Genomic DNA, 23,880 nt, shown 5'->3' on the forward strand with positions numbered 1-23,880 from the left:
TCAACCATACTGTCTGCTTGATTTCAGGAATTCAAGGCTAGCAGGCCTGTATGGCAGAACTTATACAACAATGTCATTTCTTATTATTGTGTTTCAGTGTAAAAAGCCAGACCAGCACTTTAAGCCTTATTTGAAACAGCATCTTCCCAAGCGTTTGCACTATGCTTACAACAGAAGAATTGAGGATGTGCATTTATTAGTGGAGAGAAGATGGCATGTTGCAAGGTAAACTGCTACATATGCTTCTTTCTGGAGTTTTTAACGGTTGCTGTAATGCTGTATTAAATAAAAGAATGACTGGATCTTTGTCTATAAATCAGTGGTTCTTGGAAGATGAGACACATTTTGTTTCTTTACATTATTTCTATAGGCTTCAAGAAATGGTAGTTTTCATTAGCTGCATTGCTTACAGGCAAACCCACTGTGTGATGACATTACCTTTGAAATTTGTGCTATTAATTTGTCCATCAGTCTACTAAAGCAGTGAATGAGAAATCCCAAAAGCTTTCTTGTGCAACTCCAGTTGGGTAGTTCACTATTTGTCTTGTTCAGTGTCTGAGTATGGGTTTCCCATCAACTCCAGATAATTAAATGTGGGTTTTAGGCCTGCCATTTTAAGAATGTCTACTGCCACAGGTTGGAAAGGAGAGACAGAAGAAATATTTTATACAAGATTAGTTTATTGTATGCCTGGTCAAAATTCCTTTTAGCAGAATTATTTGTTGCTCAGTTGTTTTTCTAAAAACTGTATACCTCTATCTTCTCCTGGTTAAAGTTATGTTGTTGTAGCAGTGATGTTTCAGGTAACATGCCAAAAATAAGATTTCTTTGTCTGTTAGTCCACTAAAATATATTAGCAAGCAAATTTTACTTCTCACTGATTAGAGAATCATGACTGTAAATGGTTTCAATAGGCAGGAGTCACCAGTGGGAGAGAGCTTCTTTCTGGGACTGTAAAGCGATTCAAGGTTTACAATAGATGGTGCTAGTTCTCTCATGCTCATTCACATTAATTTCTTTCCAAGTACATCCAAGACGTGTCACCTCTGAAGTCTACATTCTTTTCCTGTTTAAGGGCAAAGATTTTTGTAACAAATCATCACAGTTGCCAAAGGAGGGTTCTGTTAAAAATGGATGTAAAAAATACAACCCACTATAAACATTGAACAAAAGTTAGCTTTAAGATTTGGAAGCTAGTACTCGGGGTGTAAAGGGAAAACCCCCTGCTTGTCAGACGAAGAATCTCATTCTTGACGGAAATGATGCCATGTATACCAGACAAAAATAGCATAACTCTTGTGTAAGGCCTCTTGTCTTGCTTGGATAACTAATTACTTAGTTTCCTTGAGGTTGCACCTGGTGATGGTGATTCTTGTCTCAATTGGTAGTGGTGTAGTGAGGTACATTAAAAAGATGTCCTTTTTAATGTTTCAGTGTTAAGAATGGTTGTAACTTGTGAAATACTCTTGGACTCTTGAGGACAATTTTGCCGTATATGTGAGAGAAGATTTGGCCACCCTTATGTTTCAGGCTGTAATTTTTTTCAAATGGTACCCCCAGAATTAGGTGATCATTTTCCATTGAAATTTAAAGGGATATGGGCACCTCACTTCTTTAAACACCTTTTGAAAATCCTAGCCCAGATGTTCTCCATCGAAGACAATGCCGTCTGAACACTAACAGTTCTTACAACTGTCCTTACATTAATGTGAAATTTATTAATGATGTTTCAATGTAGAAAACCCATGGATGTTTATAAGAAACAATCAGGAAAATGCTTCTTCCATGGAGACCATGGCTATGACAACAAAATAAACAGCATGCAGGTATGAGCAAGAAATTACCCTTTTGGGAGATGGGGGGGGGGAGTGGAGGGGGGCAGTTGCTGAAGGAAAATATATTTAAGAATTGCTGCAAAACATCTACTGTTTAATCATTTTGTGCGTTTCCTCTCTCTATTTTAAAGACCGTCTTCATAGGCTATGGTCCTACATTTAAATACAAGACAAAAGTGCCTCCATTTGAAAATATTGAACTTTACAACATTATGTGTGGTAAGTGACTTCCTTTCCAAAATAAAGAAGCTGCTTTTGGCTGACAGGGCTGTTCATGTACACACTGTGTATTCTTCCTTTCTGGGCCGCTACTTTCTCCCCCTGCGCTACACTATCGTTTGCCCTTTGGCCAGAAGAGCAGAATACACAACTGTTCTCAGAGGCCTGTGTTTGTTCAGCCCCTACAACTGGCCAATAAAGGCATTAACATTGTGCTGCTGCTCGCAGCTCAGCAGAGATCAAATACACAGTGCTGCAGCCTGGTATGCCTGTTCTTCATTAGCCTGGAAGCACAAAGTCTTGAGTCCAGAGAGACAGCCTTGGCACCTGCATCTTTCACATGGCAGCTCAGAGCAGTAGCCTAACTGGCAGGGGACAAATGGGACATCCAATCCAGGCACTGACTTATAGGGGGTGCCAGAATGATCCCACCAGAAACCTTTGCTGTGGTAGGTGCAGCCCAGCCAGAGAAGCCGGGCAACCCTGCAGCCAGTAGCATATGGAGGCTTGGGGGAAGCAAGCGAGGTGCCAGGGACAGCTCCTAGAGAGCTTGCACTGTGGGGCAGCTGCAGGTGCTGTGTGGCTGCCTGGTTTGCTCCCCAGTTCTCCCCCCGCCCCCCATATGCTGCTGAGCTTCCCATGGCAAAAATCCCATGGGGTCACTATTTTGCTCAGTTTCCCCTCATACACTACTGGGTGCAGTGCTGCCTAGCTTCTGTAGCTGGGCTGCATCTGCTGTAGCAAAGACTCCCAGGAAGGGCATTATGGTCCCTCCTGCTGCAGCTATTGCTGAGCTTACTTCTTAGCTGCAGTAGCAGCTACCACCAGAGGAAGGAGAGAGCTAGGGCAGGTAAGGCCACCCCCTGCTCTGCAGCAGTTGGCACTCTGCTCTGGGTACTGCAGGAGCTCCATGCCTGTGGCTCAGAGTTGCCACACAGTCAGAGTTGTGCATCTGGTTGATGTGTTTCTTAATATCAACGTATGTTTTCTAAAGTCTTACGACAGCAGTAAAGTGGAGACATTGGATATGGCAGTGCAGGAACATATGCTTTTATGATCCTGTCTCTTTAATGCGCTTACAGAACTGTTACCCTGTCAGTAACCTGATGGGTACAAGTCACTGAACAACTCATTGTCTCAGTTTGCTCTTCTCCAAATCGGAGCAGTATTGCACTTGCCTATCTGATAGGAATGTTTAAAGGCTTTTTTTGTTTGTACAGCACTAGGAAATTGTGGCAGGAACATATTCTTTTATGATCCTGTCTCTTTAATGCGCTTACAGAACTGTTACCCTGTCAGTAACCTGATGGGTACAAGTCACTGAACAACTCATTGTCTCAGTTTGCTCTTCTCCAAATCGGAGCAGTATTGCACTTGCCTATCTGATAGGAATGTTTAAAGGCTTTTTTTGTTTGTACAGCACTAGGAAATTGTGAGATGAAAGGTGCCATAAACATGCAAAGTGAGGATATTCAGCTGATGGATGTCAGCAAACCCTGCAGATTGACTTTATGGTTTTAATGCTGATAACACTGTCAGTAACAGAGTTTTAACCAAATGCACTTTAGGTTTGCTCTCTAATGTACTGATCCTGACTCTAGGTATATGAATACACCATGTTCCTGCCATGCCCTGGGTGTTCTCTGCCTATCTGCTCCCCCTTGCACATGCCAAACATGGAAATGAAGCCCTGAAGTCACTCTGGGCGACTTGTAAGGAGGTCAGAAAGATCACAAGAGTGAATGTGGGCAGCCTCCCTCAGCATGCCTTAACTACTGCATTAGGAGGTTTGGCCTGCATGAGCAGAAGCAGGTGGATAGGAGATTTTTAGAAGCATCCACCCCTGGAGATACTGGAGATGTTAGGAATTACTGTACTCAAACAGTAGCCTCTCCTCATAGCAGTACTAACTAACCTTGTTTCAGTCATGGAGGCTACCAGCATTATGTATGATGAAGATTTTATGATTTGAACTAAAGTTGAATATTTTAATAGATGAAAAATACTCATTCACACTGTATGCATGGTTACAAATAGCATTAGTGTCTGGCTCTAGCAGTCTGAGAAAGAGAGATCACATACCAATAAATATGATGTATACAATGATACCTTAACAAACTTTCACCTATGATTTTTATCTCATCAGATCTACTTGGATTGAAGCCTGCCCCTAATAATGGAACCCATGGAAGTTTAAATCACCTGCTGAGGACCAACGCATATAAGCCAGTTATGCCAGATGAAGTTGCTAGGCCACTCTATCCTATAGCTTCATCTTCTCCATCTGATTTTGATATGGGATGTACATGCGATGACAAGGTACTCTCATTGGATCTATTGATACTTATGTTCTTGAGGATAATTGTCCAATGCAGCAGGCTGGCAAAATATGGCCCTCACATTTAAGGGAAGGGCCCCATCTTTTAACATCTCTCTCATCCTTTGTATTGTTCAGAGTCTGTTGTAGCCCATAGAATAGTTGGTACTTTGCTTCATGCATAGTGAAAATGAGATGCCAGAATGTTAATGTTTTTCATCTTCTTTTTTAATTTTTCTGAAGAACAAGCTGGATGAACTCAATAGGCGCTTTCATGTCAAAGGAACAGAAGGTAAGGACATGGTGACTCACTTAATAAAAGAAACATTCGTGTTTTTGTTTTCAATCATGGTTTTCTTTATTTCTCTTGGACCTTCTCTGGGGAAAAGGTCATATTTTGGGATCTAACTTGTATTTTATTTTGGTTATTACATGAATAGTCAACATTTTTTCAAACAACACCATCAAAATCGCACACAGCTTTATGTAACTTGGTGCACAGGGCTACGTCTTAACTCTTGACAGTGCAAAGAAGTGCAGGTTGTCTGGCCTGTGCCTCTGTCAAGGTTTCCTTTCAAGTAGGACAGTGTGACTGCAGTGTGATTTCCTTTAGCTTTCCTCTAGGACAAAGCAGTACTCCCTATGAGCCCCAAGCAAGGGAAGCTGTTAGAGAAATGCATTAAAACACATTGGTCATACCCTTTTCCTTTGCCAGGATTATTCAGTCCTTAGACTTCTGGGCCTTTGCGGAAAGGCTGTTGTTTCTAATCTAGGCAATTGCAACTCCACTTCAGTTGATTTTATATTGGAGGGGGTCCAGTGCCAGGCTGTTACCATAAACTCTGACTTTATATAACGTTTACTTATCAGGTCCCATAGGTTTGTTCACATGCTTAACTTAGCATGTGGTTAAATGCTTTACTTGGTCAGAGTCACATGGACTGCTTTTATCATGCTTATTCACATTGCCTAGTGCCTTTTGCTTCAAATTATCTCCATAATTTTCTGTTAAACAATTTTACTTGATGAGAAAGATGGACTTCACTATGAAAGGGGGTGAAAGATTCTGGCCTCAAATAACTTGTGGGAATGTATAGATTAAATCCATCATATATTTGCTGATCTTTGTACCTAACTAAAACCCACACAACAACACAACACTCAGACCTGTAGTCCATCTAGCCCAGTGTCCTGTTTCTGACAGTGGTCAGGACCAGTTGCTTCAGAAGAAGATGCAAGAAAATCTACCTTAGGCAGATGCAGGGTAAGATGCTCCTCATGAAAGCTGCTCCTAATTTCAAATGGGCATTGGCTGAAGCGCTAGCGCATGTTGCTTTCCATACTTTCCAAAACTTTTTTTTAGCATTGACCATTACAACTCTGGATATTCATATTTGTAAAAATGTCCTGTCCCTCTTTGGGATCTTGCTTAAGTTAACTAAGGTAAATAATTAAGTTCCAGTTATAAACTGGACTATAAACATTTCTGAAAAGCAATATGTATTACAAGTCATTCTATTCTGGACATGTCCAGGCTTGTAACACTCCTGCATATTTATGTATCTGCCTGCTCTTAGCTGAAAATCCCTTCTTCCCTATTTCCTCCCTCCATGAGCTGCGTGCCTTCAGATTGCTCAACTTTACATTTCACTGGGTAAAGTGATGGTTACCAAGCAGCAGAAACACAGATCCCTTCAATTGCTACCCTTAAATATAATCAACATGCGCCATCTTTTTTGTCCTTGGATTTGGCTCTTCTGTCTTTACATGTCAAATAGTTAGAAGTGTTCTGTCATCACGGCACAGATGCACTCAGACATATGTGAAACATCCCTTGAGCATCTGAGTGAAGCTCCATTTTTTGAATGATCTCAGCATTGTCTCAGTTCCGTGGTTATGGTTCCCAAAGCAAAGCTGTCACCCACAGCTTCTCACACATGGCTGTCAGACCAATACAACCTGGATCACTTTGACACACTAGCCAAGAATTTGGTATATCCTCTCTCCTTTTTAGTTTTAATGATGGTTCTTTCCCTCAGCTAGAAAGCTTATTTGGAGTTACTAGAGATTTTTTTTTAACACTTCAGTCAAGTCCTTACAGTTCACACAAGTTTTTTAGGACTGTAAACATCTCTTCCAGCCAAAGTTAGGAAAGTCTCGGTTGTTTTGCAGATTTCTTCAGTGAGACTGGCGTAAAGACACAATGTCAGCCTTTGTACATACACTTTGGAGCATTACCCTTCAAGAGTGGAAACTGACCGTTTTTCAGTAAATGGCTATTTTTACCTTCCATGTGTATTTGTTTTTGTTCACTACATTTAAAGGAAGTGCTCCTCTTCTAACTCTCACCTCCCAGAAGGTACTAGAAAGGAGTCTCAAAAACTCAAATGTGCTCACACATGCAGAGGCTCCCAAAGGTCCAAAAAAAGCAGTTTGGTGCATGCTTCCTACTGAAGATCTAGTGAGAGTTGAGCACCTATACCCCATTTGTATTTCTGGAAAAAATCCCCTTATATGCCCAACTGTGAGATTTTGACCTGAGACTTGGGTCTGATTTCCCTTTGGCAAAGAAAATGACTGTTAACCTTCCTTAAACGGGTAACTGGAGAGTCTCTGTATGTACCAAACTCTTTGCAGAAGCAAAGATGCTGTGTGCGATCTGCATCATTTCCTCCCACATCCCACCCCAAAAGGTCTCATGGCAAAAAAGTGCTTGCAAGGCCTGCAAGGATAATGGGGGGGGTGGGTTCCAAATGAGTCTGAGGCTACTCTCATTTGTGATGCTTAGGAAACAGGATGCTGGCTTCAGGTTGCCTCTTGCATGTGCCATTGACTTTGTGGAGATTTCTCAAGCCACTGGCAGAGCCTCCAAAATGTCAGGCAGCTTAATTATCTAGACAAGCAGGGTTCCTTTTTTGGTCATGATGCAGATGTGAAAAGTGCCTTGGAAACCATTGCACAAGCTTGGTTTGTGGAGTGATAGATTAGAGGAAGAAAAGAAATGGATTTTGCCCAGCTTGGCTTTAAAGAATAGAGCTGTGGAGACCATCACTGTTTTAGTTAATTTAGAGCCAGATATCAAGAAAAAATTCTATCAGGGTTATATGTGAGGTAGGATGAAGAGAATAGTTTGCTAAACACAGGTTAGCAAAGAAGGGCCAGATTCTTGAATTTTCATTTTTAAATACATAGGCTGACATGAGACTGTCCAAGTGGCCAGGGGCAACAGCCTGGGCAGGCTTCACTAGCGCGAGCCACAGAGTCTGCCCCTCCCCACCCCCCTCCATCCACCACTATGTGGAAACTGCCCCATCACACTGCATATGTGCTCCCCCGGTACACCATATATACAGGAGGCCCCTCCCTGCCAGCTCCCCAGCTGTGGTCTCCCCCAACAGCAGGGGGTGCACCATGCCACCTCACCCCTGGGGTGGGTGCAGGAAGTAAAAGCTGGAGTGGTTTGCAACTGAGATCCCAGCTAATGCTGCATGTGTAGTGACAGGGGAGTGGCAGTCAGGTGGAAGTCTGGCGGCTGCCTATTAAAAGTTTTCAGCCCAAGAGCTGCCAGTTGGATAGCCCTGAGCTAACAACCGAAGGACCGCTTCTCTCCTAACCCTGCCATACAGACTGGGAAGGTTTCTGTGGTGGTGATCAGAAAAAGTCTATTCTTTCTCCTTGTTCTGGCAGATACTTGGGATCTGACATCAATAGGTGCCTTCCCTTATCAATGTTATATACAGAAATGACTGTTGGGTATTGATAAGTAGGGTTCCTTTCTAGATTCAGAAAGGGAAGAATTGATGAAACTTAATTTTTATCCATTTAACAGGTTGCAAATCAGTGTACATGATTAGAAAAACATATTGAGTAGGTGTATCTCCTTTCTACATTAAGTTTTACAAAATTTTAGTTTATGTAGTAAAACTGTTTGGCTAATGAGGATTAATGCATGTGTTTTGGGATGATTTCCAAACTATAAAGGCAAGTATAGCCACCATCTCCACCATGTGCTGGAAGAGAAGGGGACGTAGCCCTCCAGGGAGTAGATTCTCCTTCTTGGGCTTTACAGGGATTACCTACATGTCAGGATGGAGCTCCAGGGCCAGTGGTTCCACTAATAAGCTACCTATATGCCCCAGCTGTACAGAGACTGGGCAATACGGGCAAAAGGCCATGTTCAATCTCAGCAAACTCGCAACTTTTTTTCCTCCTCTCTTCTTCCACTAAAACATGGGATATCCTCAGCTGCCAATTCAGTTAGGCTGAGTGCTGCACAGGCCATTTGCTTTGAAATGAGCATGTGTTGGACAACCACCTGAGTTTTTCTCTCATAAATTACCTGCAATTTAAATGTAATTTGCTCTAATTTCTAGAGAGGCATCTCCTGTATGGACGCCCAGCAGTGCTTTATCGTACAAAGTATAATATCTTACATCACCATGACTTTGAAAGTGGCTACAGTGAAACATTTCTGATGCCTCTTTGGACTTCATACACTATTTCAAAGCAGGTCAGTTTTCCCTTCACTTCTGAAAATGACATGCAGGATCCCGGGTGGAATTTCTTTGTGTTATTGCCATGGGTAATGCTGAGTTTCATTAGAAAGAGCTGCTCCCATCTTCCAGGAAATATGGGGTTTTAAAGCTCAAAGATTCTATGCGGTTTTTTCTTTTTCTTTTCTTTTCTTTTTATTTAAATTTTTTGCATCTCTTCTTAATGGGTAGGGATTTGTTTTCCCTTAATGAAATGTCTGGCATAATCAGCTACCACAGGTTGTTTCCAGCAGTGATTTCTGTTACTGTTAGTAAAAGGGAGCTCTCTGACAGTTTCAAGGGCAGACCCAAGTAGTAGAGAGTTATGAGATGTAAAGATGTGGTGGGTATATTTTATTCAACAAAGTGTCTTCCAACACACCTGTTGAATATTTGGAATTGCTGTGCTTTAAATAAAATGATCTTCTCTGATGTCAAGACTAAGCAAGTCATAGTCTTGTTAGTAACTTCTTTTTGTGAGATAATATTAATGAATGCTTCTATGTGTTTTTTCAATGTAGGCGGAGGTTTCTGGTATCCCTGAACATTTAACCAACTGTGTGAGGCCTGATCTGCGCATTTCACCAGGAAACAGTCAGAGCTGCGCAGCCTACAGAGCAGATAAACAATTGTCATATGGATTCCTTTTCCCTCCCCGTAAGTTTAGCAGGGATACCTGTTTAATGCATAGTTTGTTGCATCCTGTACGCAGTTACTTTTTTATGCTAAGAGGTTTTTTTTTCAGCTTTTCTTTTTATATGTTAAAGAAAACCTTAGCTAGGAAAAACTAGGCACACATGTGTAGGAGCTGAGGTTTTTAATGCCACTTTGAAAAGAATGTTTGACAGCAAAAGTAAGTTTGTTTTGGCTTGTGGTAAGACTGGAGTATCCCTAAAAAGCACCAGCTAAATGCAACTCCAAGTTTTAACTTTACATGATTTAACTACTGCATGCATCTCTGCATCTCAAATATGTTCAGTAATTTAACTAGCAATTCAGAAAATCATATCTAATTTATTGTAAAGACTGTTCAAGAGGCAACTCAGCCAGTTTAGGATTCCCAACATGGGAAGAAGATACTAGGTCTGTGCAAAAAGCTTTGGGTGCTGATTTGATTCAGAGGAGATTCGGCCTTCCAGCCTTCTCCCCCACCACCCAACCCATGGCTAACTCACCCGGTCACAGCTCCTGCTTCTTTAAAAAAATAAAACATAAAATAAAGCCCTGCACTCACCAGATGCTACAGCAGCCTCAGAGCTTCTGGAGGCTCATGGCAGAGCTTCCCACACAGTGGGGGGGGCGGGGGCAGCAGGGATCGCCCCTCCTGGCAGGAGCTAGTGAGTGCGGGGCTTTTCTTTTTTTTAAAGAGTTGGGATGCTGCGGCCAGGCTGGGCAGCCATGGGGGAGGCTGGGAGAGTGGGTGGGGGTAGGGGCTCATGGCAGAACCCCCCCATGCAGCATGGGAAAGAATGAGACAGCGGGGATTGCCCCCCTAACTGCCAGCAGCCAGTGAGTGCAAGGCTTTTTTCTTAAAAGAGCCAAGATACTGGGGCCAGGTGGGGCAGCCATTGAGGGGGCTGGGAGAGTGGGCGAGGGATGGAGGCTTGTTTGATTTGTAGATTCAGCCAAATCAATTTGGCACAGCAATTCAAATCATTGAATCGATTTGGCACAGCGATTTGAATCGCTGAACCGATTCGGCACAGTGATGCAAATCGCTGAATTAAATCACTGTCCGCTGAGTCGGCCGAATCTGAATCCAAAGTGAATACTTGCCACTTCGCACAGGCCTAGAACATACTGCTAGTAGAGGGCTCTTTCATCTGGTTCAGAAAAACTTGGAAGGATTCCAGTGGCTGGAATTTGAAGGTAGGCCAATTAAAATAGAAAATAAGACTCAAACTTTAACTAGCCATTGAAACATCACTTGGAATCATTAATGTAAGTATGGGTTTCCTTCTAAGAAGTGTAGTTGAAGCAGAAGTAATCAAGCTAGATGCAGAGATGATATGCTAGATTTCTATGGCCAGGTTATTTATAAAATTAGATTATTGCAGTGGTCCAAACAGTCATAAAGACACAATTTCACTTGTGAGGTACTTTGCTTTCCTTTCTTTTGTTCTTTTGCCAAAGAAAGTGTGTGTGTGTTACAACTTGTTAGAAGTTGGGAGATCATTTAGAAATTGAGATGCTGATCTCCCTTGGATTTGCAAACCACTGTTTTTAAATATGTGAAGTTCCAGCATAGCTATCACACCTGTTAGAATGTGCACAGATAGCTAAAACCCTGAATGCTTCATTAGATATTGAAAGACTTAAAGACAAAAGCCCTATTATTCCAGTCCAGCTGCCATGGTAAAGATATATAAAACTGTTTATTATATGAAGCCAAAATTTGGATTTCCATTTAAAATGCAATCTTCCTTTTGATTACTGTCTGCCACATTCTTATTTAATTCAGCATATGTTTCCTTACATCTCAGAGGCTTACCTTTAAAAGCTGTCTTGTTTATATTCTTTGTTTTATAATTTTCAGAATTAAGTTCCTCTGCAGAAGCTAAATATGATGCCTTTCTAATAACAAACATCATCCCAATGTATCCTGCCTTCAAAAGTAAGTACTACACCTGTAGTGGTACAGTTGGTTACACACATCCTTCACTAATTGGTATGGATATCTTCTACAAATATGGCTCATGCACTGTGAAGTGAACAAATTTAGCCATTTTTAGTGGATAATTTTCAGTTGGCCTCAGCCAACGGGTAATGCCTGTGGATCTGTGTAGATTTAAAGGTGGACTAAACAGGTTTATCACCGATTAATCTAACCAAAAGGAAAAGAAACAATTTGAGTAAAAATAAGATGAGACCTAAATCAAATTAAAATCCATGAGGCTTGAAAAATGTTCCATGACTTTCCTTTGTTTGTGCACCCCTTTGCTTTCTAGCTTTGGCAGGAGATACAAAAACCACCAGACTATTCTGGTGGCATTTCTGGCTTGGCTAGAATTGGGATGCCTTGGAAAAGTCTCAACAGCTGGCTCTTATAAGATTTCCAACTTAAATTCTAGACCAGAGAGGTTTGGATGAGCTTCAAAAGTCCTGGAGGATTTTTCAAACCAAACAAGGGGCATTAGCAAGCCTGTGGGTAGAAACAAGTGGTAATGTCTATAGGATTTTTAGCAAAGGTAGCAAAAGGACAATTATTTGACCCCCCCATAGCACAAAATCATTACTGATAACACATCCTAAAATCATGATTTATCAAAGTGGAATTTCCAGGAACATCAACGCAGGAAAAAGCAATCATACTGTGGTAGCATCCCTCTTTATTGGACGTTGAAGGATCCCCTAGCAGTAAGTGGGTGGGTCAAGGCTGTGGTATGAGTGAAACAGAGACACTTGCAGCCATCCTATGTGTGCTGTAATCTGCTCCTCCTCCAGGGCTGTCCCATTTTTATAACTATTCCCCTCATACAGCCCTCTGCTGGGTCTAGAGGATCAAGGGTCCATGATCACTCCACAACAGTCAATTATATTAACGATGATTCCTGTAGTACTAAAACAGGGATATCCTACAGAGAGATTACAACAAGTCTCTGTCTAGAAGGCTTCAAAGCCTACATTGAGGGAAATGGGAGAATATATGAATGGGCAGGACAAAGGCCAAACAGTCACATGACTGAGAGGCTGTGGTTATATGTTACCTGTTCATTCCTTTCTTTCCCTTTTTTGATATAATTGAGTGTGTTCTGTGTTATAAATCAAGGTGTTTAAAAACTGAGAAAGAAAGAATATTGATAATTCTGTTCTGTAGTAGCTTAAACCACATCCTTCAAAAAGAAACTGCTTTATCATGATGTGTTTTAACGCAACTCAGTCATTTCAGAATTCATCTAAAATTAGACAAATATGTATCTTAGAATTTAACTGAAAGGAATGTGCCTTTTGGGCTTTGCTGGACTTCCCTTTAATCATAGTACTCTTGAGACTTCCTGACCTTTTCAGAGTGGGAGGAAAAAAATATTGATCACTGTGCCCTGCTACTAAAAGTACAAAGGGAATGCTTACAAAGAGCCAAAGACATCAAAAGTGCATGTGAACCCTTGGTTTTATAGCTAGTGGCAGAACAGCAGGCTCTCTGTATACTGTCTACTGCAATACCAGCCTTAGAATGCTTCTTTTTATCACTGTTCAGGAAAAAAAAAAAAAATCGAGAGAGAGCAATGTAGTAGGCAATAAATCTATAATTATGTTTCTGATTGCTGCAGCTGTAATATGGATGGCAGCCCTATGGATGTTATCTTTGCCTGAAAAGCATATATAAAAACCAGTATGTAAACTTTTTTTTCTCATTTGCTCATTGAAGATAATCTTGTGTCTTTGTGCAGAGGTCTGGAATTATTTTCAAAGAGTTTTGGTGAAGAGATATGCAACTGAACGAAATGGCGTCAATGTGATAAGTGGGCCAATCTTTGATTATGACTATGATGGTTTACATGACATCCCAGAAAAAATAAAGCAGTAAGAGTTCTGTATTTTAAATGTATTGAGTGTTCTCAATGTAATGACTAAAATATTGGTTTCTAATTTACAATAGCTGGTATTTAGGGATGAGATACAAATTACCTTGGGGAAAGGCAAGAACTAAGGTTCCTTAAAGCAATAAAGCTAAAGATGGTTGTGCTTGAAAGTCTGTGTTTTCTGATTCTGACATATCTTGACAAAAGGTTGCTCTTCAGCAAAGTTGTCCTTTTAGGTGGGATGGCGGTAGGTGGAAACAAGGAACTGCACACCCCCAGAGAATTCCCTTCTTCCTAGGGTAGCAAGTTTGACTTCTGCTTCAGAAAACCTACCTTCTAACTACTGTTATCATGTTTTCACATTGTGGAGTAAATACCTCTTTTAATAGGTGGCAGTGTGATCCCAAAGACAAAATACTAGGTCTTTTCTTAACTTTGACACTCCTTACCAATAATTTTGACGCTCCGGAACTAAAGAAACCTTTTTAGAATAGAATATGTCCACACCACCAGGGGCAGATCCAGGATTTTAAGGGGGGGAGTATGGAAACAGCGACCGGTGCTGCATGTGGGGGTAGTTGTACCCCCACTCCCAGCTTTTCCCACACCACTGGGGTGAGCAAAGACCACCCCATGAGAACAGCAAGTGAGGACTTAAAGTCCCCCAATCGTTTCTCCCCCATCCGCTCCCCTCCATGCCCAGTGGCAGGTCTCCTTGCTTCCCCTCCTGTTCTCATCTTCCCCATCTGCTGCTGCCACTGTTCCTGTGTTTCCAGGCTGACCTGGGGGCAAGGAGCGGGGGATTCCAGAGCTACTCCTGTCCTGCTCCAGTTGGGATGCATAGGGACCTGGGCTCAGCTGGGACAGTAGTGGGGACAGGTGAGTTCTCTCTCTGGACTTGCTCCCAGGCTGGCAAGGAACACCTGGAGGGCCAGTCAGTGAGGAGAAACACATTTGCTGCCACAACTGCTAAGCTGGACTCCCAGCAGAGTTTGGCTGCAGCAAGGCAGAAGCCAGGGACAACAGTGGTGGTGGGAGGGGAGAGGAAGTGCCACTGAGCATGGAGGGGGGGAAGGGGGTACTTCCTATTGGGGACTTTAAAAAAAAAAAAAAAAAAAAGCTCTGACTGCTTTCCTCCCACAGTAGTGACTGCAATTGTGGTGTGTCCACACCACTGCACTTACTCTGGATTCACCCCTGCACACCACTGATTTGCCATGCCCCAGGCATCAATGTCCTTGGACATGCCATGCCTTCCTTCCCTGCTCAGCTTGGGAAGCTGCAGTTTAACTGCTTGCAGTTCAGGAGATGGCGCATATGGAACAGCAGAGTGTGTATAAGGACACTGCTCTGTGACCTGCTAAGTTTGCACTGTGGGCATGCCCTTAAAATCTGTGTATCTTCTATATTTGAGGCTTTTTCACTATCCAGTAACTGTTACAGTGCTAGTTCATTTTGTGACTGTGCGATAAAACCTGCTGACACTTAGCTGTGATCTGATTTTTACTCACCATAGCAAGGGAGAAGGAAGAAAAAATATGGTTGTAGATCATTGAAGTAGATTTTGGGGTGCAGGGACTATTCCAGACCCCTGCTTAAACTTGCAGAGCCTAAAGTTTGGGTTGTCTGTCTTAGAGAGAAGCTATAGTTACATCACATGCAATCAGATTTATACAGAAATTAATGGATTAAATAGTATGCCCTGTGTTATAAAGGAGCTGAGCCACATGAAGGAATAGCTACTGTAGGCCAGTGTCCAAAGTCTTAGTTCCTGGATTCATGCAATCTCTTTACAATCTCAGTTTTCATTTTAAGAAAAGAAGCTTCTCAGGCTGGGAAGAAAGCTGCAAACAGCCAGAAACAATAGCCCCAAGAGTAAGAAGGGCAAAGGAAAAACCTCTTAGGGAAGGAAGAGTTATCAACAACCCCAGTAGTGGACTCTATAGGTTCTTTCTGGCATTAAACATCAGTGAATAATCTCTGCCCAGGGGATCACAGCTGTAATGAGGTTATTCTGGTAACAAGGAATGACCAGAGTGCAAAGAGGCACTTTGGCTACTTTCACCATGTCAGAATGGAAAGATTCATGATCATAGGTCTGCTGTGCTAGCTTTATTCTACCTGAAGCTTTCTCAGAGGGCAGATGAATATTCAGGTCAAGCCAGTTCTCTCAGAAAAAGACTAAATAATATGAGTTCTTATACTTGAAGAATGAGTCTCTTTGCACATATCCTAGTCTTTGGTAAGCACAGTAATAGAAATGTTGTAAAAAGAATTGGTAGACAACAATTATCAATTCATTTTAGGATTAATTCTAGAATGCTGCAACCTTGTATCTTGGTAGCTGTGATTGTCTAGGGACTATGTGAGAAACAGCATTCATTAAGTAATGTGTTTATTGGACCTGCTATAGTGGATAAAATATCATAGGCCCAATAAGAGATATAATTAAGCAACACCTGCCTCTTGCACTTGCTGATAGTAATACAGAAATTGCAGGATTATAGTGTACTATCCACTTACAGTTTACTCACATCCTAATAATGAGTTAGACCTCTCTGCAGAGGTGGAGATGAGCTTTTTGGCAAAATTAAATAGAAACTGTTTTGCATGGCCTATTTTGGCTGTCTAGTAGACTCTCTAAATATTTTGTTTTTGTTTTCCCCTAGGTTTGTGGAAGGCACTTCAATACCGGTTCCAACTCACTACTACAGTATCATAACTAGTTGCTTAGATTTCACTCAACCTGCTGATAAGTGCGATGGACCACTCTCTGTTCTTTCTTACATATTTCCCCACCGTCCTGATAATGATGAGAGCTGTAATGTAAGTTCAACTAAGCTCTGCTTTTTAATAATTGCTTTATGCAGCTAGTAGCTGTGGGCCTAGTAAAATCCCATGCAGTAATAATTGTTTAAAATGTTAATCCCTTTTGAGCAGCAAACCTAAAATGTCCTGCCACAAGGTCAGTAGACCGATGGCATAGCCGGGAGTATAACTGAGCAGTCCTGATTCCATTTCTAACATCCTGCTCTAAAGTTTAGATGTTTTTGCTGCCATGGGACATGGTTTGGCACAAGGCTGTTGAGCTTGGTAGTGGCCAGTGGGCTGCACCCCCTGTGGGCTGCAACAGCAAGGGCTGCTTGCCATGGGGCCACACTAATGCAGCCCATGGGGCAGCTGGGCCACACTAACGCAGTTCATGGGGCAACCAGGCCACGCTAAGACAGTTTATGGGGAAAGCAGGTGCTCCCTGCTGCACTGAGCGTATGGCACTCTCTACCTCCTGCTGCACCAGCTGTGTGGGCACTTCCTATCCCCCTGCTGCACTGGGCACATGAGTGCTTCCTAGATGTGCAGCCTAGATGTTTTCATGGTGTCCAGTTTCCTTGTGAAGCTACAACTGGATCTTCACTTTTTCCTAGTGTCTACCTGCCATGACATTCCAGGAACAGTGGACAATATTGTTACAATTAAAATGCAGAAACATGCAAAGCAAAACAAAACAAAACAAAATGTAAAGCATCCGGCTAGTATTAAAAATGAATCACTAAAGCCTGTTGATGACAGCATGCCAAATGCTTGCTGTTGTTTCCAAAATGCATCTAGATAAGAGGTTGGAGCTGATTCTGTTTACTTAGGATAGCAGAGACAAACAAATGCTCTTTCCATTATTGCATTCACTTCCAGTGAAAAGCTTCTTCTGCTCTTAGATCAAAGCAAGACACTCTGCTATGTCAGAAGCTCAGTAAAGTATGGTGGATCCGGGAGCAGGTCCAGGACACTGAAAACGAAGGGTGCAATACTGGTGGAGAGCTTCATGCACCTATATCCAGACTGGGGCCCATGGCAGTGAAAAGGAGTGGGACTGCACCACTGCACCCTGCCCCTGGATCCTGACCTGAATGGATCCAGTCCACTGAGAACTTCTATAGTTTAACACACATCTGTTATACATGAGACCAACACAGAGAGTTAATGCAGTCTCCTGTGCACCCATAACCATGGGCACTGAATTCAGCAGACATTGCAAGTATCGTATATAGGCAGCTATTTTTAGACTTGTCCTTCTGCCTGAAGTTAGTCTTTCCTTCCACAGCTGTTTGGACTCCTGCTCACAGACTACTCACTGTAGGTTGTCAGGAATCTGCTTCCTGAATAAGCACATCAACATTATAGGTTTTATATTGGCACAAAAAACTAGGGCTCCCATTTGAGCTGCAGATGGAAATAATGTTTCCAACTCTATCTACAATACACCTGGGACACTATCCATGTTCTCATCCATCACATATCTTTCTCATTCAGGGCCTTCCTTTTAAAATTTACCTCTTTGAGAAGCCCTCTCCATTAGTAATCTCCATGCCCTCACTTTTGAACTGATTAAGTTTCATCTTATTTGGACTGTAAACTTCTGGGGCAGGGAATGTGTCTGATCAGGATGACAAAAATTGTACAAAGTATTCCTGATGAGCTCTCGTGTCTTCTACACTGGCACTGATACATCAGTTTCTACTGGAAAAAACTTTGTCTGATGCATCATAGGATTGCATTTGTCTTTTTTTACAGCTACAAGATATTAATGGCTCATATCATCCTGTGTTGGAGTAATGCACCCCAGCCCTTTCCCTCCTCTGGGATTTGCAACTAATGAGCTTTAGCTACCAGAACAAATGCTTACTCTCTGTACTACTTTGTTCTTCCTACTGCTGAATTTCATCTTCTTCTATTATTTCCTCCCTCAGGGTCATTCAGCTCCTCCTTTTTTGTATTGCTAGTATCTGCTAATTGCATGTCATCAGCAAGTTTCACCAGCCTTGTCTCACAGGGTCATTAGTCAAAATATTAATAAAGGTTGTTAAGATGGGGTTGAGTGCATATCCATGAACCTGGAATTTCCTCTTTCAAGACAACTCATGGCCTCCCCTTTATTTTATCCCTAGCTTATCTCCCAACCATACCATAACATCTTCTCTAGCTCAGTTAATGAGTTCCCACATGGTGCTTTATCAAATACTTTACTGAAATCCATTAAATACACTGCATTTCTTTTGTCTAGAAAATTGGTATTTCATATCCAGGAAATCAAGATTAGTCTGGTATGATCTCTTTTGGGTAAACCCCTGTTATATTTTACGCAATTTAGAATGTATTGCCATACCTTTAATTATTCCTTCCTTTAAAATGTACTCTTACGGCTGTTGCTGTTGTAGTCAGACTACTGGGTCTAAATCGCTTTCTTTGTTTCCCACCCTTTAGAAGGCCTATAGCCAATGAAGGTTCCTCTTTATATCCTGCAAATAAGGCTAGCTGTGTGCCGCCCCTGTTGTTTTAAATGATAAACACATTATTAATATCTTGTTAAACACACTCAGCTGTTCATATCTCATTGCAGAGCAACCCATTAAATAGCAGTTAGATAGCTGCTGCAGTTGCTCTTTATTGCATGCAAGCAGCTGTTTGATTGAAATTTCCAGGGTGTTTACTAGTGTACAACCCCTGCTTTGCTCCACCATGAGCAGCACAGGACTCCTGTGGTCATGGGGAGGGCTCAGAGCATCTTCTCCTGCCAGCCAAGAGGGATAACAAAGGTTGAGTGGACACTGAACCTTCCACTGAATTTAATTTCTATACAGCACAAATTGGGAACAAGCAGCTGAAATGAAGGTGGTTAAACTGCATATACATAAACTGCATAGGCCATCTAGCTCTGCACTGACATTGGGCATATAGCATTAACTCAATATGGCCGCTATGAACAACAAGGTCCCACACTCCGTGTTGCCTAGCAAAAATCCTTACTGCTGGACCTTCAGCTTCATGCCCAGTTGTTTCAGGTAGGTATCTATACTAGTCTGAAGTCAGGCAGCCAGCAGGGCACGGTGACAGAAGTCTAGACTGGAACAGAACAGCACATTGATTTTTTTCCAGGGACTCAAATTTGGCTTTGTGCAAAACTTGGACTAGACCTCAGTTACCAGCCCTGTGACTTACATTTTAGAGATAACAACACATTTGAAAGTTCCTCCAGGGGGCTAGAATTTATATCGCATATTCGAAGGAGATTTTTGTTTGGGCTCTAAATTGGATTTCAATTGAGCCTAGACATCAGAAAAACACAGTGGTGTATTAACTTTGCTGTAGTCAGTTTGCTGGGCCTATTTGCACCATAACAAGTTGTTCTCCAGTCTTGAGAACTGAACTTGAAGCCAGAAATTTTGTACTCTTGTATTTGCCAAGCAGAGCTCCTGGAGCTCTGCAACATTAGGTTAAAGGGGCTGCCCTTTCAATTTGTCTCTAATCTTACTTTGTCACACAGCCTTCTGTTTTCATATTGACATGATTCTGGAGTTGGAAAACATGGCATATCAAAATAGGCAAGCGCCAGGTCACAGAAATGTACTTTAGAACTGCACTCTGTAATCTCCTCGGTGCTTCATGCCCACGTTGTGTAAACGATCACTCCCCTTGCTTCCGGGCTGTCACAGCATGACCCACAAGCCTCACCTGTGGGGTGTCTGTTTTTGGTAGGGCCAGGCTCTGTATCCTGGCATGGGTTTAACTTTGTTCAGGAGTGTTATCAAGTTCATAAGGAAGATGTGAGACTCAGGAACACATCTAGAAACTAGGCACTTTGTCCTTTTTATTTTTATTATGCAGTGGGTCTGAATCCTTTAGCCATAGAGTTGGTCTGTTCTTCACAAGATTCAAATTTATGCCTGAATTGTCATTAGTAGCAGAAAAATGAATCTGGGAACCGTGGTTATGTGCTGCATTTTTGGGGGATGAAACAATTCAGTGGAGTGCAGGTCCTTCATTTTTTATGATTTTGCATTCATGGGCAAATATCCTATGAATGTGTTTGTTTTGTTAGACAATGCATCATATTATTACTCTGGGTATTTCAGTAATGATGTTTTACAACTAACTGATGGAAAACAAAGGCCTCGTTCCTGCACTGTGATCTGTGTGATGGACTGCAGCACTCCTCTGGTTCCCAGTACAGAACCAGGGTCTTAAGTTGACTTCAAGAAGACTTTAAGCATCCCTCCTTCCCCAAATTTTGTGCAAGACTGGGGAAAGATCGGGGAGTAAGACTTGTATTTCTGGATACAGAGAAGAGTTTGTGTTTAGCTTACTGAGGGCAAGCCTAGGCTTCAGGGATAATGCCTTTCGTTCTGAAGGCACTGAGGTTTATAGTCCTGATCTCTTATGGAAGCTGATTCCACAGTTGTACACCTTTCTGAGAGAGCTCTATCCCTACCATTTTCTTGAACTTGACACAGTCCATTGGAACAACTGAATTGTTTGTCTTGGTTATATGGAAGGCCACTCACCCGACTGTATAAATTCAGGCAAATACTGGTAAACTGAAATCAAGCCTAGATTGATTATAAGCATGATGCTTCAATGCTTCTGAGTTTTCCTACAGTCAGATCTTGATATTTTATCTCAAGGTGCCATGTTCAGTTTAGCTGGCAAGCATGTAAAGCATTTTTGATAGGAAAGATTTTGTGGTTTGAAGACGGCTCTGAGGGACTATCACTTACCTTAAAGTGAGGTTTACAGGAGATTGAAATAGTATTGTGGCATTACCTGTTCAGGTAAGGAGGTGCTGATCATGTCAGAAGTCTGGTTAGCTAATATTTAGAATTTGAGCTCAAAGCTCAATCAGGACAAGAGTTTATTAACAAACTAAAGTGAGTTGCTTTCTTGAATTTTTGATACAAAATGGCAAAAGTCAAAATTGAATCAAAGGACTAGAAGGGACCTGGAAGATCATCAAATCTGGTCCCCTGCAATGGGCAGGAGGTTATTGGGCTCAGACAAGCTCAACAAGGTGCTTGTCCAGCCTCCTCTTGAACACCTCCAAGGATGACGACTGCACCACCTCTGCTGGGAGTCTGTTCCAGATTCTAGTTACCCTTATGGAAAAGAAGTTTTTCCTTACATCCAGCCTTAATTTTTCCTTGATTAGCTTATGCCCATTGGTTCTCATCCTCCCAAGGGGTGCTTTCCTGAAAACTTGCTCCCCTAAATCTTGGTGCTCACCCCTGACATACTTGTAGGCAGCTATCAAGTCACCTCTCCATCTTCTCTTACTCAGACTGAACAGACCCACTTCCCAGAGTTTCTCCTCATAGGACCTATCCTCCAGGCCCCTGATCATATGGGTGGCTCTTCTCTGTACCCCCTCATGAGCTCTTGAATCATTTTTCAAGAATACCCAAGGTTCAAAATACAGGGGGGGAGAGCTCGGGGAGGCTTAACTCCCCCCCCCCCAGAGGCTCATCTACAAAAGGTGTTTTGTAAATTCCCTTTGAGGATTAGAACTGAGAGATTGGAGAGAGAGGGGTTGTGTTGTGAGAAATGTGCACCACACATTTTTGGGTAATTGGGCATTTATGTCTTTGATAGATATTAAGTGTGTGTTCCTTCTGGTACAGTTGTTTGCTTTATCCTATGTATTTTCCATAAGGGCATTCAGTCAACCTCCTCAACCAGTGGATGAGATATATTTTATTTATGGAAGTGCAGGTGTAAGATCCAGGAATTGTGATTAGTTCTGTTGTGAGGTGCAGTTATTGTGGGAGTGGTGGAGATGTTAGCAGATTTTTACATTCTTTGTCCCAGCATGATTTGGATCCATTCGGTATGCTGTAGGCCATAGGAAATTTGCTGCTGGTGATGAGGTTGGTGAGTCTCAGTGCCTGTTTAAAGGCTGGGATGGGTAGTTCTGGAAAGATCTCTTTCAGAAATAGGTCATCTTCTAGCATGAATTGCAGCTGTTTGAAGATTTTCTTTATAGGTTCCAGGGAAGGATGGTATGCCATAAATAATGGTGTGTGATTTGTGAGGATTTTCTTTTTGTACTGCAGCGATTCTTCATGTGGTATCCAGATGCCTCTTCCAAAAGTGTGATCTATCTCTCTGGAGGAGTGTCCTTGTTGAGTGAAAGCCCTGTTGAGATTTGTGAGGTGATGATCATTTCCATTGTTTCCATTTCAGAGTTCAGAGGACGAATCCAAGTGGGTTGAAGATCTCCTTAAGATGCACACTGCACGAGTGCGTGACATTGAACAGCTCACAAGCTTGGACTTCTTCCGAAAGACCAGTCGAAGCTACACAGAAATTCTCTCCCTAAAGACATACCTGCATACGTTTGAAAGTGAAATTTAACTCTCTAACTGTACTCAGTACATCCCTTTATCAACTGGTGTATATTTTTATATTGTTTTTATATTTATTAATTTGAAACCAAGACCTTAAAAATATTAGTATTTTACTCCTATATCAAATCTTAAATATTAAGCTCTTGTGTCAGTTGTTTTGTTTCTCTAATGTTTAATGTAGGTATGTTTTTTGGTTTCTTAGCAGTGTTTGTAATACTGCAGCTTAAGTTGTTAGAGCTTTTAAGTGGTGCTGCAGGATTGATATTTGCATTGAGGAAACATTAGTTTTTCAGTGCTCTGTTGCCACATTTGTAGTCCTGTGTTGTGTATCAAAATACTGAACATGTAAAATTACACTCATTTACTGTTAACTGTGACAGACATATTTAAACCCTATAGACAAATAGAATTTTAAATATAATAAACCACACGTTCAGTTTTTTTTCTTAATGTCTGTCTTTTGCTTCCCTTTTGCAGACAGTATTAAAATTTCAGGGATATAACCACATCCTACTCATGACCTGAAGCCAATTTCTTATGCCTGCAAGTGTAGTCCTGCTATAGGAAGTTACTGTGAATTGTAAACCCAGACATCCTTCCTAATATGTTAAGTATGCAGGACATGATATGGATGCATGTGGCAGTAAATACTGGCTAGAAATCATGTTATTGGGGGGGGGGGGAAAGTGACATGACTGACTTCCACAAACAAAGCAGCTCAACCACGTTGGGAAAGTGACATTAGTGACTTCCACAAACAAAGCAGCTCAACCACGTATGGGCACTCTCTGGCCATTCACTGCACATCAAAACACAAGGAAAGGGAAGCTGGGGAAGGTCCTGGTAGTTAATCTATATAACATCATCTCACTTCCCTAAAGACCAGTAAAGGTTAAAGGTGATTCTGTCGGTACTGATTCCAGTAGAAGCTTGTTCACTCATTTGCTCCCCACTTCATGCACTGATGGGAGGTGGGACAAGCATGTCACTGAAGGAAGCCCATTTTGAAGAGAATCAGCAGTTAGCATGAGGGGTAGAGAGAAGCTCTGGTGCCCCATTTCTTTACGCAGATGGCCCAAATTGATTTACCCATAGAGCAAGTTAAACATGTTTTTTAAGGTAGACTGTTTCCCTCAATCCTTTATACATCTGTCTTCGTGTGTGCTGCAAAAGGAAAACATGATTTGAATTGGTGGACAAATGGTTTGGGTTGAGGTGGATGCCTGTACAAAATTGTCTGTTCAAATCTGCAGAACAAAACCAAACTTGACTCCTTTCTAG

General features: G+C 41.8%; 1 protein-coding gene across 4 annotated transcripts in view; it reads left to right on the forward strand.

Moving 5' to 3' along the window:
• ENPP2 (ectonucleotide pyrophosphatase/phosphodiesterase 2) overlaps positions 1-23,049 on the forward strand; it is a 120,791-nt gene extending 97,742 nt beyond the window's left edge. For all 4 annotated transcript variants that reach the window (XM_006026805.3, XM_006026804.3, XM_006026802.3 and 1 more), the window contains 11 exons: positions 98-225; positions 1,739-1,826; positions 1,967-2,054; positions 4,201-4,373; positions 4,615-4,663; positions 8,745-8,881; positions 9,425-9,560; positions 11,440-11,517; positions 13,295-13,427; positions 16,096-16,252; positions 22,436-23,049. In XM_006026805.3, coding sequence (XP_006026867.1) covers positions 98-225; positions 1,739-1,826; positions 1,967-2,054; positions 4,201-4,373; positions 4,615-4,663; positions 8,745-8,881; positions 9,425-9,560; positions 11,440-11,517; positions 13,295-13,427; positions 16,096-16,252; positions 22,436-22,606 — 1,338 coding nt within the window. In that variant the 3' untranslated portion in view covers positions 22,607-23,049. The remainder of the gene's footprint in view (positions 1-97; positions 226-1,738; positions 1,827-1,966; positions 2,055-4,200; positions 4,374-4,614; positions 4,664-8,744; positions 8,882-9,424; positions 9,561-11,439; positions 11,518-13,294; positions 13,428-16,095; positions 16,253-22,435) is intronic.
• The last annotated feature ends 831 nt before the right edge of the window (positions 23,050-23,880 follow it).

The sequence above is a fragment of the Alligator sinensis genome, unplaced genomic scaffold, assembly GCF_000455745.1.
Source record: "Alligator sinensis unplaced genomic scaffold, ASM45574v1 scaffold895_3, whole genome shotgun sequence".
In the NCBI taxonomy this organism is placed as follows: Eukaryota; Metazoa; Chordata; order Crocodylia; family Alligatoridae; genus Alligator; species Alligator sinensis.